Source organism: Hemitrygon akajei, chromosome 1 (assembly GCF_048418815.1).
Source record: "Hemitrygon akajei chromosome 1, sHemAka1.3, whole genome shotgun sequence".
Lineage (NCBI taxonomy): Eukaryota > Metazoa > Chordata > Chondrichthyes > Myliobatiformes > Dasyatidae > Hemitrygon > Hemitrygon akajei.
This window is the reverse complement of record NC_133124.1, coordinates 116,067,765-116,088,253: the sequence shown is the minus strand read 5'-3', so window position 1 is coordinate 116,088,253 and position 20,489 is coordinate 116,067,765. Positions and strand designations below refer to the sequence as shown.

The 20,489-nt window shown below is 41.5% G+C and overlaps 1 protein-coding gene across 4 annotated transcripts in view; it reads left to right on the top strand.

Annotated features, from left to right (window-relative positions):
- The window catches only part of znf516 (zinc finger protein 516), a 132,235-nt gene extending 113,855 nt beyond the window's left edge, over positions 1 to 18,380 (top strand). For all 4 annotated transcript variants that reach the window (XM_073050517.1, XM_073050537.1, XM_073050508.1 and 1 more), the window contains one exon: positions 12,982 to 18,380. In XM_073050517.1, coding sequence (XP_072906618.1) covers positions 12,982 to 13,208 — 227 coding nt within the window. In that variant the 3' untranslated portion in view covers positions 13,209 to 18,380. The remainder of the gene's footprint in view (positions 1 to 12,981) is intronic.
- Positions 18,381 to 20,489: the final 2,109 nt, after the last annotated feature.

The window sequence follows — 20,489 nt, the reverse complement described above, 5'->3', positions numbered from 1 at the left end:
CAAAACCCTTCCTCAGTACCGTGAAGTAAAGTGGAAGTCACCAGAATAAAAAGGTGCAGGGAGGGGAAGGAGGCTACCTGGAAAATGATAGGTGAAGCCAGGGGGGTGGGAAAGGTAAAGGACTGCAGAAGAGGGAATCTGCTAGGAGAGGAGAGTAGACCATAAGAGAAAAGGAAGGGGGAGGAGACCCAGAGGGAAGTGATGAACAGCTGAGAACAGGTAAAGGGCCAGAGTGGGGAATAGAGGAAGAGGGAAAGGGGTGGGAATTTTTTTTATCGGAAGGTGAAATCAATATTCATGCCATCAAGTTGAAGGCTACCAGACGGACTATAAGGTATTACTCCTCCACCCTGAGTGTGGTCTCATCTTGGCACAAGAGACACGTTGCAATGGGAATGGATTTATGACTTGCTAGGAAGGTCCATTTATTGCCCATCCCTAGTCGCTCTTGTGAAGATGGTGGTGAGCTGCCTTCCTTCGTCACTGTGGTCTTTCTGGAGTGAAGCAGTCAAACTCAGGGGAGGGTGTTCCCTGATGTAGACCCAGCAACAATGAAGGAGAAACAATATACTTCTCAGAATTGCGGTGACTTGGACGGAACTGGCAAGAGCTGGTGCTCCGATGCACCTGCTGTCATGGGGGTGAGAAATCAAGGTGGAAGGTGATTTGAGGATTGGAGTATCCTAGGCAAGTAACTGCAGTGCATTTTGTAGGCAGCTCACAGTACAGCCACTATGAGTTGGTGGTAGAGGCAAGGCCTGTTTAGGTTGGTGGATGTGGTGCCAGTTGGCGGGATATTGTTGAACCTCTTGACGGTTGTTGGAGCAGTGCTCTACCAGTCAAGAGGAAACTGACTTATGCCTTTCTTTAGGAGTTAGGAGGGATGAGAGCTGACTCAGATATATGAGTATAAAATCCCACCAAAGCTGCTGAAGAAATGTAAGTTGAAAGGAATAAGCAAATGTGGAACGGAGCCTTGGTCTCAGCAATGGTGGCCTTAGAGAGCCACACAATGGCACATCTTTAAGAGCTGTTGTCTCCAAACACGAGAAAATTTACAGATGTTGGAAATCCAAATCAAAGCACACAAAATGCAGGAGGAAATTAGTAGGTCAGGCAGCATCTATGGAAAAGCATAAACAGTTGATGTTTCACGCCGAGACCCTTCATCAGGAGCAGAGAGGCAGGAGGACAAAATCAGATAAGAAAGTGGGGGGAGGAGCAAGTACAAGGTGGAAGGTGACAGGTCACCGTGTGGATAATCGGAGTCTTTTTCCCAGGGCTGAAATGGCTAACGCAAGAGGGCACAGTTTTAAGGTGCTTGAAAGTAGGTACTCAGGAGGTGTCAGGGGTAAGATTTTATGCAGAGAGTGGTGAGTGCGTGGAATGGGCTGCCAGCGACAGTGGTGGAGGCGGATACGATAGGGTCTTCTAAGAGACTCCTGGATAGGCACATGAAGCTTAGAAAAATAGAGGGCTATGGGTAACCCTAGGTAACTTCTAAAGAAAGTACATGTTCGGCACAGCATTGTGGGCCAAAGTGCTTGTATTGTGCTGTAGGTTTTCTTTGTTTCTATGTTAAACCTGGAGAGGGGGAAGGGGTGAAGTAAAGAGCTGGGAAGTTGATTGGTAAAAGAGATAAAGGGCTGGAGAAGGGGGAATCTGATAGGAGAGGACAGAAAACCGTGGAGGAAGTGCAAGTGGGAGGAGCACCAGAGGGAGGTAATGGGAAGGTAAGAAAAGAAGACGTGAAAGAGAAACAAGAATGGGGAATGGTGAAGGAAAGGAGGGGGGAATTACCAGAAGTTTGAAAAATCGATGTTCATGCCATCAGGTTGGTGGCTACCCAGACAGAATATAAGATGTCGCTCCTCCAACGTGAGTGCCAGTACATGACATCCTCTACTGTCACCATACTCCAATCTTGTTTCCCTTTCCCACCTTTTCCATGGAAATCTTCCACTCCTTCAGTGTATATGTGACTCCAGTCAATGTGATCAACTTCCATTACTTCTTCATTTCAGGAGCAGTAAGGAATGGGCAACAAATTTTGTCATCCTATCATTGAGTAATAAAATAAAATAGATTCCCTGCAAAATGTCAAAAGATTAAAAAAAACCCTGTAGATGCTTTAATTTTCAAAAAAAAATAAAATGCTGCATATACTCAACAGGAATGTGGAGAGAGATTTCATCAGAACAAATGACAAAAGGCAATTACCATTCCCATGGACCTGTTGAGCATTTCTGGTAATTTTACTTTTATTATTGAAAAGGAGTTCTGATTTGACTAGGAAATCATTACAGTTCAGCTGATTACCGGCAAGGTTACAAATGGCCAATAAAATTTCCTCATGATCTTCAGAGGTTTCAGTCTACCTCCCTTGCCCTCAGTACATCAGACTTACACTCATCGGCCCACCTCTGCATCTCAAGCACCATTGCCCAGTGACCTCACAAATTTCTACACATCTGCCCACCTCTCTGTCTCAAAACACCATTCCCAAGTGACCATACAAATTTGTTGGAAAGTTCTATGAGCAAGATCCGTGGGAGTTGAGCAAGTACCTGGAATTTCCAGCTGTCCTCGTAATAGATTGACGTAGGGTTAAAAAGAAAACTGATACGTTGTTGCAGGTTTTGAGTTGTTCTGCAATCTCGCAGTTCAATAATTGCTCACCTGCTCTGTGTTGTCAGTTCCAATTATCTTGGTGTGGGCAGAAAACTAAAACCATCAGATCCTTCTTCTAGAGAGGAACCCTTATCATTGTGTTATTTACCTTTAGTTCAGGGCCCAATTTGCTATCTGTCGAAGAATGCTAAGCTAATGGCCTTTCATTGATGGCCAGTGCTGCAATGTCACATGGGTCACAGGACCTATAATGGGCATCATGATCACATCTGCGTCAGAAGTTGAAGTAATAGACTGGAACTTGCTAAAGGGCCTCCTAAGTGGAATATTAAACTGCTATTCAAGTGCAAATCAAGCCACCGCTTAATTGCAGAGAATGTATATGAGCACAGGAAAATAGGAGCAGGAGTAGGCCACTTGAACCGTCAGCATGATCATTGGCTGACCTACCCCTGGGTTCAGCTCCTGCTTTGTGCCAGATCTCCACAGTCCTCAAATAACAATCTTTCAAAAGTTTATCAACCTTCTCTGAAAGTGCAGGTTACACAAGAAACTGCAGATGCTGGAATCTGGAGTGACAATCATCTGGAGGAACTCAACAGGTGGAGCAAAGCCAATGTAGGAGGAAAGGAAAGTGTTGATGTTTCAGATCTGAACCGTGCGTCGGGACCCTGTATCTGCAGTCTGATGCAGGGTGTTGACCCAAATGTTAGCGGTTCCTTTCCTCAGACCGAAGCCACTGCTCCTGCTGAATTCCACCAGCTGGTTGGTTGTTGCCCCTCTCCGCGTTACGAACGTCTGACTTACATACAGATCATAGATACAGACACACAGCTGGGAGAATGGGTGGGGGAGATCTGACGTCTGTTGCAGAGCTGCAGGCATTTTCAGCCATGTGACAATCAATTGACGGCTGAGTTAAATGCCCTGGTTTAACAGCACATTGTCCTTGTTTGCCCCAGGGTTTTTATTTAAATATATTTCCAGGCAGCTGCATTTCCAACTTGAGATTTGTTCCAGCTATAAACAGTTCTCAGGAACTGTGCCTGCATTTCGAATGAATAACCTCCACAACTGTCTGAGAAATCTGGAAGTTCACTACTATCTGCGAGATGAAATTTCTATGTACCTTGGTTTTAAATTAGATATATCCCGAATTCAAGATTGCTCCACTTGTGAAAAGATATTGACATCTACCCTGTCAAGCCCCCGTACAATTTTATATGTTTCCATAAGATCACTGACATTCATCCACTCTCCAGAGAATGCAAGACCAATCTGTTTCACCTCTCCTAAAACTCATCTCAGGAATAAGTCAGGTAAATCTCCTTCACACAGCCTCCAACACAGTGGCCATTTCAGTAGGCGCCTCCTGTTCCTATTAAAGAGGCCGCTGAGTGTATGTTTGTGGTTTTCTGCTGCTGTAGCCCATCCACTTCAAGGTTTGATGTGCTGTGCATTCAGAGGTGCTTTTCTGTTGCAGTGTGTGGGTATTTGAGTTACTGTCAGGGTGAACCAGTCTGGCCCTTCTCCTCTGACCTCTCTCATTAACAAGGCATTTTTTGCCCCCAGCACTGTTGCTCATTGGATGCCTTTTTTTGCTTTTTGCACCATTCTCTGTAAACTCTAGAGACCGTTCATACTCAAACCACCCTGTCTGTCACCAGCAATCATTCCACTGTCAAGGTCACTTGCATCACATTTCTTCTCCATCCTGTTCTGTAGTTTGAGCAATAACCGAACCTCTTGACAATGTCTGCATGGGTATATGCATTGAATGCTGCTACATAATTGGTTGATTAGATATTGGCATTAACAAGCAGGTGTAAGCAAGTGCCTTACAAGTGGCCACTGAGTGTAAGTGAAAAAACTTAGTTTTACATGCCATCTAGGCAGATTATTCCATACAGAAGTATATCAAGGTATTATAAAAGAAAAACAGAGTTCAGAATACATTTACAGAGAAAGTGCAGTGCAGGTAGACAAATAAAGTGCAAATGCCACACAGAAGTAGAATGAGGGATTAAACATTCATCTTTATCATATAAAAGGTTCACTCAAGTGAGATGACCCATGGTGTATTTATACACTACTTTGTCTATCACCCAAGAAAACACAGACTTAACAGATAGGGAATGCTATAAGCATTTGTCAGATTTGTTCTTGAAGTAGAGAAATTGTCCACTAGGTGCTATTGAGTCAATTAAGCCTCAATTCACCAGAAATGTTTCCCCTGGCTAGGGGTGTGGGGGAGGGGGAAAGAAGGGGACATTGCACAGGGGTCGTAGTCCCTTTGGATTCGATGTAAATCATTTAGGAATGAAATAGGGAGGCTTTCTTCTTTCAGAGCATGGTAAGTCCTCTACCGCAGGAGGCATTGAATATATTTATGAGGGAAATAACATTTCCAAAGTGGGGAGGAAGTGGGAATATGGTCCTGTGATAAATAGTCGGCCCAGATAGTATTGAATAGCAGAACAACCGTAAAGGGCAAAGTAGCCTCCACCTGCTCCTATGTTCGTTGTAGAACTCTGATAATGCACGATGCAATTGTTCAGAAAGACTGATGGTTCAGAATCTGGGTCATCTGGATCACCAGTGTTCTCCTTAAACTTACTCGAGCCCCATTTCCGACAATCCCCTTAAACTCATCAGGGACTCTATTTCATGTGCTTCTTTTAAAATAACCAGAGCCCATTCTGCCCCTTTTCCCACATTCCCTTTAAAGTCACTGAGGAATTACCCTTCTGCTGCTTTAAATTCACCCGGGCTCCATTTTCATTCTCCTTTTAAACTTGGCTGGTTCTTTGGGAAATTTATTTTACCATATAACATCAAGAAAGTTAATCTGAAGTGTGTTCAGGTATTAATAGGAGTAACGTCCAACTGTTTAGAAAATCTTCCAGTCCACCACCATTCAAAATCCTAATGGTGTCAGATTATCAGATTTCAAGGGTCCAAGTTAAGGTCAGATATTCTACACAGCTATCCCACAAACAAAAGTTAAGTGCATGGAAACCCTTTCAAAAGTAGTAGTTGAATTAGTCTTAAAATATTTGGAGAAAATGTCCCCTGTGGGGTTTTAAGTTCCAAGATACTGAAAGTCCAAGACCTTGGGCTAAATTGAACTTTATGATATATTGCTCCACCTGGAATTGTATATGTGTTTCTAGTGAATGATTTAGCTGCATAAAGAAATGTAAAAACACATTTTCTGATTTACTGCAGGAAATTTGATGTTAACAATGGGGAACTTTTACTTAACTCCACTCTTAAGATAATCCTTCTGTTGAACACATGATTCAGCCAATGGAAAAACTGCCTTTTGTTTTAGGAAATCAAATGAACCCCCTGTTCTTTCTAATATTTATTATTTCATTGGCTTTAACTCATTTTCTTTTTAATTTAAAGCAATGACATGACTCCAGAGTGCTTAGTTCTTGCTGTGCTATATTTTCTTGTTTGGATCCAAATGCAATTTAGGAATTTGAAATTTGGGGCTGTAAAGATGGATGGACAACCATTTTGTTTGTAACGTGCACACACAGCCTCAATTAGAACCGGCCAGATTCAATTCTGAATTTACTCCTGTTAACTCTACACTCTAATAGAAAATCCATTTTAATTTTGTTACAAAAATGATTGCACCTATGGATGGCCTATTTTTAGCTGCTGCCACGACAGAAATGTTTAAACGGCAGTCGAATACTAACAGTTGCATTTTATCAATCTCAAAGCTCCGCTGGGTCCTTGGGTTGGAGGCAGAAGAGAAGCAATTTGGGATGTCTGCGACATTGTCCTGAACCCCAGAGAGAGAGAGAGAGAGAGAGAGCGGGGGGGGGGGGGGGGGGAACACTTTGTGAAGATGGAATATATGCCTACCCTTGATGTTCGAAGATTCTGTTTCAGTGGATCCATGTTCCATTACCTCAGCAGACTTCTGAACTGAGTACAATTCTAACTAGAGGCATTTTGTGAAAGTAACTCTTCAAGAAAACACCTTCTTCTTGGGCAGTCTCTTGGGATCAAGGATGGACTTCCTTTCGTCCCAGTTCTATGGATTCTTAGTTGACTGATGACTCCAATGCAGCAACCTCAGATGAGGCAGTAGAAAGGCAATTGGTATTAAGGTTATTACTCTCACATGTACCAAGATACAGGAAAAAGCTTTTGCTTATGTGCCACCCAGATAGATCATTCCAAAGAGGTAGCACAAAGGATAATAGAATGCAGAATATGGTGTCATATTTACAGTGCAGTTAGATTAATGAAGTGCAAGGGCCACGACAGGGTAGACTGAAAAATCAAGTGTTTATCTTTATTGTGGAGTCTGATAACAGCAAGGATAGAAGCTGTGCTTGAGCTTGGCTTTTGGGCTTTTGTATTTTCTGCCTGATAGAAGAGAGAAGAAGAGAGAATGACTGGGGGTAGAAGGGTCCTTGATTATGTTGGCTGCCTACCAAAAGCAGCAGGAAGTGTAGACAGAGTAACTGGAAGGGAGAGTGCTTTTCATGATCGACTGGTTTGTACTCAATGCTCTGCAATTTATGGTCTTTAACAGGGGCAGGCAGGTGGGTAGTTTGTGAGATGGTGCATCCCTTCTGCCTCATACACAGAGCTTCTCTGTGATCCTGATGCGTGAACCTAAAATTCTCAACACCATTCCACTGCGTGGTTGTGGGGTAAAGATTCCTAAGAGTCATGATACAAAAGATACAAAAGCTGGAGAACACAAACCAGTACAGCTTTTATTTCACTGTTATAGAGCTATTGAATAGACCTCCTATACTGGATGTTAAAGATGAATTCTTGATTGCCCACTATACCTCAGTGTGGCTTTTGCACTTTATTTGTTTACCTGCTCTGCACTTTCTGTCGAACCGTATCACTATATTTTGAATTCCTTTTTTCTCGTACCATGTTGATATGTGAAACAATTTGTCTGGGTGGCACAAAAATATAATTTTTCACTGTATCTCAGTACGTGATAATAATAAACTAGTTATCAAAATATAGGGGAGTGCGTGCAAACGGAATAGCCCCACTGAATATCAATTGCTTGTTATAACTATGATAGGAGAGCCAGGATGCACCATCTCACAAACTGGGACAATTGGAAAAGGTATTCCCTGCCATCCATTGTGAAGTTCATCTATTGCTGTAGCTCTCGCTGAATGTGAAGGAAATCAAACAAAGTCAGTTTTCTGCAAAAAAAAAAAGTTGGTAACTGAATTTCAAGATGATTAAGTGAGGGGCAGTGCATTATAGTTGGATTAAGGAAGAGCCTATACCTTGCTTAGTAAATATTAAATCTCCAGAGATTCTAGGCCACTCAGAAATTACGTAGGTGTCACATTTTGTAATGACAAGTCAAGGTAGGACATTTATATTGACTGGAGGGGCCTGGGTACTGTAGTAGAACAGAGGGACCTTGGACTCCTGATGGGTAGTTCCTTTAAACTGGACTCACAGGTAGTTCGGATGATGAAGAAGGCTTTCGGCCTGCTGACCTTCATCAGTGTGAATATAGAAGATGGGAGGTTATATTGCTGTTATACAAAACATTGTGCCCAATGTTAGTTACACTGTTATAGGAAGGATGTGATTAAACTGAAAAATAGAAGAGATTAGACAAGCTGGGCCTTTACTCTTGGGAGCATAGGATATTGAAGGGTGATCTCCTAGATCTATATGATATCAAGAGGGGCTTAGATAGGGTGAGTGGTCTTTTTTTCAGGGTTAACTAGTTTTTTGGGTTAGAGGTGAAAGTTTTAATAAGAACCTGAGAAGCATTTTTTAAAAACGCACAGTATATTGTAAATATATGAAACAAGCGGCCAGAGGAAGTGATTGCATTTTTAAAGGGAGAATAAAACTGCACCTGTACGAATCTCTGCGGCATCTGGGAACCCAATGATCTCTGACTTGGAGGCTGACGTCAGACCATCTTGCAAGAGGGGGAACCATCGCTAGGTGTCAGGTTCTAATGGTGTTTCTGATAGGCACTGAAGACCTATGCCAACCAACTATTCAAGGATATCTTCAATCTCTCACTGCTGCAGTTGGTTCAACATGCTTCAAAAGTGTGACAATCATACCAGTGCCCAAGAAGAGCGAAGTGAGCTGCCTCAATGACTGTTGCCCAGTGGCACTCACATCTACTGTAATGAAGTGCTTTGAGAGGTTGGTCAGGCTAGAATCAACTCCTGTTGCAATTTGCATTTCACTACAGTAGGTCTACAGCAGATGCAATCTCACTGGCTGTCCACTCGGCCTTGGATCACCTGGACAATACCTTTGTCAGGTTGCAGTTTATTGATTATAGCTCAGTGTTCAACACTATCATACCCTCAGTTCTTATCAAAAAACTCCAAACCCTGGGCCTCTGTACCTCCCTCTGCGAATGGATCCTTGACTTCCTCAGTGGGAGAACATAATCTTTGCAGATTGGAAATAACATCTCTTTGTGACATTCAACACTGGTGCACTTCAAGGATGCATGCTTAGCCCACTGCTCTACTCTCTCTACATCTATGACTATGTGGCTAGGCACAGCTCAAATGCCATCTATAAGTTTGCTAATGACACAACTGTTATTGGCAGAATTACCTTTAGTGATGAGATATACAGGACCAAAATACTGTAGATCAGCTGGTTGAGTGGTGTCACAGCAACAACCTTGCACTCAATGTCAGTAAGACCAAGGAATTGACTGTGGACTTCAGGAAGGGTAAGTCGAGGAAACATGCACCAGTCCTCATTGAGGGATCAGAAGTGGAAAAGGAAGGCAGTTTCACGTTCCTGGGTGTCAACATCTCTGAGGATCTATCCTGGGCCCAGCATATTGATACAATTACAAATAAGGCACAATGGTAGCTATATTTCATTCGGAGTTTGTGGAGAATTGGTGTGTCACCAAAGACACTCGCAGATTTCTAATGATGTACCATGGAGAGCATTCTAGCTAGTTGCATCATCATCTGGTATGAATGGGTTACTGCACCGGATCGGACAAAGCTGTAAACCCAGCCAGCTCTATCAAGGGCACTGGCTTTCCCAGCATCCATCAAAAGGCGATGCCTCAAAAAGGTGGCATCCATCATCAAGGACCCCCATCACCTAGGACATGCTCTCTTATTGTTAATTGCTACCATCAAGGAGGAACTACAGGAGCCTGAAGACACACCACACTCAATATTTTAGGAACAGCTTCTCCCCCTCCACCATCAGATTGCTGAATGAACAATGAACCCATGAAAAATAACTCAGTAATTATTCCTCTTTTTGAATTATTTATTTAACTTCTTATTGTAATATACAGTATTTTTAAATTTTGTATTGCAAGGTACTGCTGCTGCAAAACAACAAATTTCATGACATATTCCAGTGATATTAAACCTGATTCTCCTGGCTCTGAGTGCTTGGAAATGGGATTAGCTTGAATATTCATCTTGATCAGCATGAAGGACTTTTTCCGTACTATAGAACTCTATGATGTCATATTTTAGGCCACCTTTGGCCCACCTTGTACAAATGTTAGTTAATACCCCATTTTGTATTGCCTGCTCCACTTCTTCCGAGGTGGGGTTTGGGAGCTCAACTACTGGCGCAGTTGGTGGCCAGAACTGGTAGGAAGATGTTCTGGGTCAGGGGTGAAAGAAACAAATTTTTACCTGCCTGTCTTCCCCTCTGACTAGGATAGTCAAGAGAAGAGGGACTTAACTGCATTCTTGTTACAAGAATCAGTCAACAAGAGCACTGATTTTGCACTGTAGGACTAGGTGGGGGAGTTTGAAGACACCCACACTCTTTTTGTAGATAAGCTGGGATGGAGTTCAATAAAGAGGGAGATTAGAGACACTGGAAGTTATCTGTGGAGGGGTCAGTGGTTTAAGGAGTTCAGTAACACTGGCTCTCTTCATGGAGCTGTTAGAGGAAAGATTTGAGGATGTGGGAAGATCTGAGGTTATCACAGTCATAAAAGCTTCCAGTTGAAATGGCCCTCGCAGCCCACCTCATCCTTGCTGACTATCTATGAAAATCCCATTTTCCCGTCGATTTTCCATGGCATTCCTTTCCTATCCAGGTAGCTGTCCAAATGTCTTATAAACATTCTAATAGTATCTTTCTCCCCCACCTCCACTGGCAGCTTGTTGTCTTCACCCTGACACAGTGGTGTCAAAAAAACAACCTCTCCCTCAACATTGCAAAAACAAAGGAGCTGGTTGTGGACTACAGGAGGAATGGAGACAGGCTAACCCCTATTGACATCAATGGATCTAGGGTTGAGAGGGTGAACAGCTTTAAGTTCCTCGGCATAAACATCACTGAGGATCTCACATGGTCTGTACATACCAACTGTGTGGTGAAAAGGGCACAGCAGCGCCTCTTTCACCTCAGACGGTTGAAGAAGTTTGGTATGGGCCCCCAAATTCTAAGAATTTTCTATAGGGGACAATTGCGAGCATCCTGACTGGCTGCATCACTGCCTGGTATGGGAACTGTACTTCTCTCAATCGCAGGACTCTGCAGAGAGTGGTGCAGACAGCCCAGCACATCTGTAGATGTGAACTTCCCACTTCAGGACATTTACATAGACAGGTGCGTAAAAAGGGCCCAAAGGATCACTGGGGACCCGAGTCACCCCAACCACAATCTATTCCAGCTGCTACCATCCAGGAAAAGGTACCGCAGCATAAAAGCCAGGACCAACAGGCTCCGGGACAGCTTCTTCCACCAGACCATCAGACTGCTTAACTCATGCTGACACAACTTTATTTCTATGTTATATTGACTATCCTGTTGTACATATTATTATAAATTACTATAGATTGCACATTACACATTTAGACAGAGATGTAACATAAAGATTTTTACTCCTCATGTATATGAAGGATGTAAATAATAAAAATAAAGTCAATTCAAATTCCAGATATTCACCACTCTCTGTATGAAGGACATATCCCTCAGATCTCCTTTTAGGAACAGCACATCCTGGAGTGATAAGCAATGTTCCCTTTATTTTTTTTTACGGTTGCACAGACTAGCCAATGCTCTGAGCTGGAAATTTTTACGCAGCATGAAATCTGCAAGGCACTTTAATATTAACATTATATAAAAGAAAGTTCCAGCTGTGCGGCAACAAGGGCTATGTGCATGGGAGCCTTTCAGTAACTGCACTACTGCGTACCCACACAGCTTAGGTTGAACAGTGGAGATAAGTCACAGAATTCTACAGAACAGAAACAGGCACTTTGCTTGAACTGGTCTATGATGACCAACCTGGTTCCATTTCCCCACATTTAGCCCATATCCTTCTAAACCTTTAACCCAAATCAGTGCCTCCTGGAATGGAGAGTTTTGGGAGTGGTGAAGGGTAGATTTGTGGAGTCATGGATACTGGCACCAACAGAGGCAGACCATGCTGTCCTAGAGTGTCCATTGTCAGGCATATTCCTCCAACTCTTCCCCAAGAGGTGTGCTTTTGACAGTGAAATCACTGGGAATGATGTCATCCCTTTCAGGGTGAACACTGGAATCACTTTCAAAAACCAGTCCGTTGGAAGAACTCAGTGGTTTGAGCAGCATTTATGGGAAGAAAGAAATGGTTGCTACTTCAAGTTGAAAACCTGGATCATGATCTTCCAAGTGAAGCAACATGACTTGATATGGTTGTCAGTGCGTTTCCAATGTCATGCTAGCACTAGCGGCAAAAACTCTGAATGCTTTGTGTTCGCTGTTTTGGTGTTGAGATTTTTAGGGCAGTCAAAGATGCAATCACTAATGATAAACCAGTGGAGTCTGAGTATGTACAGGGGACTAGGAATGCCTTGGATGGGAATTTAACATGAAAATTGGAAGGGGCATAAACAAACAAAGGGGGTCAGTTTCTTGGTATGTTGAGATAAAATTTTGAGGGGGGTTTCCTGGTTTTAGGTGGGAATGTTAACTGTAAATTCATGTACACATATTGCTGTTAATTAAAACAGAGACATTTGCTTTGGTTTCCATGTTATGTGATAATAATAAAATAATAGACCAATATCTGTTTATACCTTTCCCTGTGCCTTGCCTATACTCACAAGCAATACAAAACAAATATACGTATCATCCTTTAACTGAACACAATAGCGTAACAATATTACATTACTCCTTGGTTCATTGTAAAGTAATTTACTGAATGTTTAGCCTTTGTATTTTTCTATTTCCCTTGCTTCTTAAGTCTTTGTTCCCTTGTATCACTTGGTTACATAGTATCATCTACAAAAGTGGTTTGTATTTGTGCAATTGATAATGACTAAATAATAACTATATTGAGTATCAACCTGAATCACTTCTTTTGTCCTGCAGATGGGAGACCCATCCAATGTCGAATTTGTCCTTTCAGTGCTTCCCAAAAGGAGAATCTGAAAATGCATGTTGAATATGTTCATCGTGTACCATTCGACAATAATTTGTATGCAGAACACCGCTTCAAAGGATCCCAGGGTGGAAATGGTCTCTACAAGGCACTGGAGGTGCAGTTTGAACCCTCATCACTTGATCATCATCTTTCGGAAGCAACTATCCTGAAGTGAGACCTTCTGCAAAATCTTCCAGTTTAGGCGTTATCAGGATTTCTCCATCCCCAAGGAGCAGAAAGTGATGGAGGTCTTTTGGTGTTGGAGTGGGGAATGTGGCAAGCACCTTTGTGGATTTGTACTAGGCCTTAAACAGGCATGGGACAAGTATTTTTGACATAAAAATCAGACAAGTGCTGACTGGTTCATCTAGAGAGAATTACGGTAGCTGTTCTCTGCAGATAGTTAAGGATCAATGTTGCTATTGGATGAAAAGTAAGCCAGCTGTTTGGAAAGCATTTTTATTGATTATTTACACTGGCAGAGTTTAACTCTTCACTGGATCATACCCTTGTTTTTACCACCCTCATGTTTAAGAGAGTCAGTTGTGGATTTGAGCCACCAGACTATTACCAGCAAAATACACTAACTTGGGCAATCAACTCCTCCCTGATCACATCATTGAAAACGATTACTCAACATAGAAGTCCAAAGTTTATCAAAGATGCAGTCATACTTCTTTTAATTTAATGAATGGATTTGGCAAAACAAATTCCTGTTAACAATTAAAAGGCAAGTCATGTCAACAGGAAAGCTACATAATATCCCCAATAGAAGAAGTACTATATTTTAACAAGGTCACATGTGTATATTGTTTTTAATAACATCATATTAAACAAGAGAATTGTCCTTTTCTCCTCTGTCTACACTTCGGGCTATTTTTGGAATAAATGAGTACTTGAGCAGAAATAGATGCCACCTTAGGAAACAACGAAGGTTTTCCAACATGTAAAACTATCTGCGGTTTATATAATTTACAGAAAAGTTTGCAGTAAACTGGTCAGTTAATAACAGCAGTGACACATGCATTCCTTCACTGTTCAGGACTACATCACAAGGTTAATCTACTTTATTTTGTATTATATTACTAAATTGTGATATCCAACAACTCTGCACTCTTGGGATTGTTGTTAATTTACATTCTCCAACTTTGCCAAGCACTTCCGCTCCGTCTGCAAAAAGCGAGATTTCCTTGTGGCCAATCATTTTAATTCCTATCCACATTTTTGTTCTGACATATCAGTCCATGGCCTCCTCTTCTGCCATGATGAGGCCACTCTCAGGTTGAAGGAGCAACACCTCATATTCCGTCTAGGTAGCCTCCAACCTGATGGCATGGGCATTGATTTCTCCAACCCTCCATAATTTTTCTTCCCCTCCCCTTGTCTTCAATTCCCCACTCTGGCCTCCTTACCTCTTCTCCACACCTGCCTATCACCTCTCCCTGCTGCCTTTCTATCCATGGTTCACTCTCCTCTCCCATAAGATTCCTTCTCCTCCAGCTCTTTACCTTTTCTACCTATTGCCCCCACCCACCTAGCTTCATCTATCACCTTCTGGATTGCTCTCCTTCCCCCCTTTTTTCCAGGTGTGATGAAGGGTCTCCACCTGAAAAATCAATTGTTTATTCATTTCCATAGATGCTGCCTGACCTGATGAGTTCCTCCAGCATTTTGTGTGTTGCTCAGGGTTTCCAGCATCTTGTGTTTAAGATTAAGAATCACTGGGCCTTGAGCAAACAGGAAGATAGATGTCTCATGAACCATTCTGGATAAGGCAAAATTCCAACCACAGAATAGATTAACTGGGCCAAACTCTGCCCTTTACCTGTGGACATGATTCAAACAGTGTGGGGAAATACATAGTCAAGTTCTTTGATAGAAGGAGTAAAAGTGTAGACCATTTTCTAAAAACAGAGCGCAAATTCAGAACCTAGAAATGCAAAGGGGCTTGGGAGTCCTAGTGCAGAATTCACTCAGGGGTAACTTACAGATTGAGTTGGTGGTAAGGAAGGCAAATGCAAGGGTTGCATTCTTATTCAGAATACTAGAATATAAAGACAACGATGTAATGTTTTATAAGGCATTGGTCAGCCCTCATTTGAAATACTGTGAGCAGTTTTGAATATATCCGAGAAAGGGTGTACTAGCATTAGGGAGAGCTCAGAAGCTTTATGAGAATGATCCCAGGAAAGAACAGGTTGACTCATGAGGAGCCTCTAATGGCTCTGAGCCTGAATTCGCTGGAGTTTAGAAGAATGAAGAAATATCTCATTGAAATTATTGAATATTCAAAGTTCAAGATAGAGTGGATATGGAAAAGATGTGTCCAATAGTGGGGGAGTCTAGGACTTGAGGGCACACCTCATAGTAGAAGTACATCCCTTTAGAAGCAAGAGAATAGGGTTGGCTGAGGGAAAATAATCACTTATGATAATGGCTAAGCATACTTGATGGGTCAAAAAGCCTAATTTTGCTCCTAAGTCTTATGGTCTTTTGAATTCAATTCTGAGGTCAGGTGCTGGCTGTGTGGAGTTTGCATGCTCTTCCTGTGATTTAGTTTCCTCTCACATTACAAAGATATTCGGGTTAGTGGGTTAATTGGACTCTATAAATTTCTCCTCCTTTGTGGGTGAGAGGTAGAATCTGGGGGGGGGGTTGATGGGAATGAGGGGATGAAAGAATAGGATAGGATGAAGTGAATGTTAAAATGTATGCTTGATGGTCAGCACAGGGTCATTGGGCTGAAAGGCCTGTCTCCAAGCTGTATTGCCAAGGCTCTATAACCTCAGAAGTTGCACAATACAACTCCTCTGGTACGTCAAAATGCAAACTGCTATAATCTATGGAGAAATCAGGCAGCAACTCCAGAAAGTCAAACAGTTAAGATAGAAATTAGTTCTGTATAGTAACCCATGCACTTTGAAAGTCATCTCCTGGGACTCCTGCTGCTGTAAGGAGTTTGGCTGTTCTCCCCGTGACCACATGAGTTTCCTCCCACAGTCCAAAGACATGTGTTGGTCAGCTAATTGGTCACATAGGTGTAAGTGGACACTGCAGGCTCAGAAGGGCCTGTTAATGTGATGCATCTCTGAGTAAATACATAAAAATAAAATAAAATTAATAAAAGATCTTAATAACTAATAGCATTAATAGATTTTGGGGAGAAACCAGGTAAATGGATTAATCAATTATATCATTGAATTGCAAAAGAGACCAGAGTCTTCCTTGTATTGTGTTGTTCCTAAAAGATTTTCACCCATGAGCCCATTGCCTTAACATCCTCTGAAGACTTTCTGAAGCTGTTACCCCTATGCTGAGCTGTGACGCCCAGAAATCTCTATCACAACATTGCTGAGACCCAACTTAATAGCTGCAGTGCGAATTTGGTCCGAACTCTTTACATGGCAGTTGGGATGTGGATCCTTGACTTAAAACTTGTAACAACACAAACCCTAAGCTGCTGTCATTTTCTAACGGGGTGGTTAACAAGTTATTTGTACAAAAATATAAACATAACTTACCAGGAAGAATCATTGTGCTAGGCAGCTTTCAAACCCAGTCATGTATGACCTGAAGGAACTGTTCACTGAGCCAAATAGGAGGTTGTAGACAAATCTGTTGTAGCTTCATTTGGGGATAGTGGACAAAAGGGTGGGAGTGGGCTTTGTAATGCAAAAAGAAATGCTAAAGAGATACCAAGAACATGGCAACACAGCAGAAAAGAGATGTGAAAGACATGATTGGTTCAGAAAGAAATCTGGCAGCAGCAGGGGAAAAAACTGATCTTGAGTCTGACCTTCTGGGCTCTCAAGCTCCTGTAGCTTCTCCCAAAGAAAGGATTTCACTGGCTAGGGATGGAATATTAGTGTTAGCAGCTAATATCCTGCTCTCCAAAGACACACACTGGAATGTAACCCAGATCAGGCTCGGTAATTTTTAAGCTATCTCAGCTGGTGACATGCAACAGACATTAGACCCCTGATATACATTGGCCTGAGACTGTTTCTGATCTACTTACCTCCCACTAAAACTATTATTTCCATTAATGGGTTGCTCAGCACAAATTTTCTCAAAGATGGTGCAATGAAAGAGGAAATTAATTAAGGTTCTTAAAATCTTGGAAGGTTTTGATGGGGTGGATGCAGATGGCATGTTTCCTCTTGGGATCCATCTTCCCTCCATTTCTTTCATTTTTGAGATATTGGAGAAGAGTTCAATATTTGAGCCGATGAACAAGGGCACTTTATAAAAGAAAAGCTTGGACAGAGCAGGGTAACATTTGTCCACTCTTTGCTTGCTGTGGCTTCTCCATTGAGGCAGATTTCTCCAGGTAGATTCTCCCGATGTAGCCTCTGGGAGAACCCACGGTGGGAACCATCAGTCACACTCTACGTTTCTTAAATCATACCCAAACAATAATGGGTTATCAATTCCAAGAAACAGGCATCATTAAAAAGTCAACAGTGGTCTTTAATGGAAATGCGGAGAATGGTTGGAATATGGAGGTTACCAATGTAGGAAGTGGTGAAGGTCTTTAGGGACAAGTGATATAAAGGCATGAGGGAGAAAGAAAAGCAAAAAGGGTGCAACTATGGTGATACGGAGCCAAACATGTAAGCATAGAGCAGCTGAATGCATCTACTGGCTAATTTCTGAAGTCTACTTCTCTGACTGGGTTACTGAGAGGTGCTGGCTTTTGGATGAAGAAACACACTAGCACCCTGACCTCTTTCTCACTTAGATATAAAGTATTCCCAAATTTTGAATTTTTTCCTTGAGCCGTGGGCAATATTTATGTTATTTTATTACAAAAATGAATAGTAACTTGGACTGTTATAAGCCTATGTAATATTTGTGCAGATTGCCCTGTGTTGCTCAGTGGGGCACTGTACTCTGTTAATAAATCTCTCATTCTGTCTCCCAGCAAGGCAAGGATTGTACTCTGAAAATAAACACAGACTAGCACACGTATAATTGGGAAACTGAATTCTGTGAACAAGGACAAAAAAAATCATTTTTCAATTCAACTCATTTCAAAGCAAGTTGTCTGATCACGAGCACAATAATGTTTGCAGAGCTTGCTATAAGCAGATTGGTTCCCTTGCTTCCTAAAAACAGGTTCTAAACTGCTTCTGTTGTCACTGGTTCCCCAGTCCTGCTTTCTGCATTCGTACAACTGGAGTTACTGGCTTAACTGCATCGCCTTTGATGAAAATGTCCTTGTTGACAATGAGATTTTAAAAAGTGATGTATTTTTTATTCATACTTTTCTTGTCAAAGCACAGTGCTTTATAAAATGGGTTCTTTTATTCTTGTTATTTATTAAAATAAGTGGGTCAGTGTCCAATGCCAGCTCTGCCTGCATTTCTTCATGAACTTTCCTTTAACACACATTCAAACCAAGTATTATATTTTAGAATTTCTTGTGGAATTTTTTGAACAATATAATATTGTCTAAAGCAATTGTAAAATTAATTAATATATGTGTTATAACCATATAACACTTACAGCACGGAAACAGGCCATCTTGGCCCTTCTAGTCCATTCCGAACGCTTACTCTCACCTCGTCCCACCTACCTGCACTCAGCCCATAACCCTCCATTCCTTTCCTGTCCATATACCTATCCAATTTTTTTTTACATTACAAAATCAAACCTGCCTCTACCACTTCTACTGGAAGCTCATTCCACACAGCTACCACTCTCTGAGTGAAGAAGTTCCCCCTCGTGTTACCCCTAAACTTTTGCCCCTTAACTCTCAACTCATGTCCTCTTGTTTGACTCTCCCCTGCTCTCAAATGGAAAAAAGCCTATCCACGTCAACTCTATCTATCCCCCTCATAATTTTAGATACCTCTGTCAAGTCCCCCCTCAAGCTTCTACTCTCCAAAGAATAAAGACCTAACCTGTTCAACCTTTCTCTGTAACTTAGGTGCTGAAACCCAGGTAACATTCTAGTAAATCTCCTCTGTTTGCTATGGTATTATTATTTTCTATTTATGGACACCACAATACAGAACATATACAACACAGTATAGGCCCTTCTGCCTACGAAGTGCCGAACTTTTAACCTTCTCTAAGATCAATCTAACCCAACCCTTCCATATAGACCTTTTTATCAGCCATGTACCCGTCTAAGAGTCTAAGTGTCTGTAATGTATCTCCCTCCACAAACTCACACTGTAAAAACTTTGATATCTTCCCTGTACTTTCCTCCAACCACCTTGTAATTATGCCTGTCATGTTAGCTGTTTCCGCCCAGGGAAAAGATCTGTGGCTGTCCACTTGATCTACGCCTCCTATCATCTTGTGCATCTAAAAGCTCCACCAAATTACTTCTCATTGCTGTCGGGAACATCAAGGTCTATTTTTTTTTTTTTACAAAATTTACCAAACATTTTAGGGAAAATCTTTCCAACTTCCAGTTTTCCAGTTTATTTACTTGAAATGACTAGAAAGATTTACATCTCTATAGCACTTGTCAGGGTAACAGGGCATCCCAAAATGCTCATATCTGTTAGATTTGGAGGCAATGTTGTCCAGGAGGTTCTTCATAAGCCAATAAGAAGATGCAAATCTTAGTTATAGACGTGTTTTTAAATGTTCATCAAAGACATTGTCAGCTTGTACCAGCAAGCAAGTGAAATGAAGTAACAATAAACTTGATCTTGTGCTCTCCTCCTCTATAGCAAGACAGTCTAAACTGGTAAAATAAGGAAGGGTCTTCTATGGAAAAATACTGTACAGTCTTAAAAAGTACTGACACACTACCAGAGCAGACAAATAAACTACAGAACCACAGAGCCAAATATACTATGTTACTGAAAGATCACTGACAAAGAGGTGATGAGACAAACATAAGCAAATGTAAAGAAAGCTAGAAACGACAAGAAAAAATTAACAAATTAAACTCTAATCCAACACAGCCTACAAAGTACTATGTTTGCCGTAAGAAAGGCTGTGACCAGTTTCTGAGTAGTAAACTTCTTTGTTCAAGAGAGAGGAATAATTATTGCCTGGGAAAACATGCGTTACCTTCATCGGAAGATCAGGAGTCAGGGAATGGGATTAAAAGATCAGCAGCTGTTGAAACAAAAAGGAAGTTGTTTGAAAGCAGGAAGAAATAAATTCCAAAACTAACATTTCCAAACAAATATTTGAAGAAATTTTTAAATTGTCTCCATCTAATGCTTGAGAAAACTTCACTGTATGACAAGTCATTGATGATTTGTTTCTCTCATGGCTAGAGGAGGAAAATAAATCTGCAATAAAAATTCTAAACCATTGAGTAGTGGTTTTCATACTGCACATTCTGCTATTGGAGAAAAAAACAACATTGTATAAACTGGTTCTGAATTTCTAACTTTTCTAGCACCTTAAAGTAATGCCCGACTTGAATTTGTGTTTTGCTAAATGCATTTTAAGCTTTGTGTAAAAGATAAAGGGCTTGCCATTT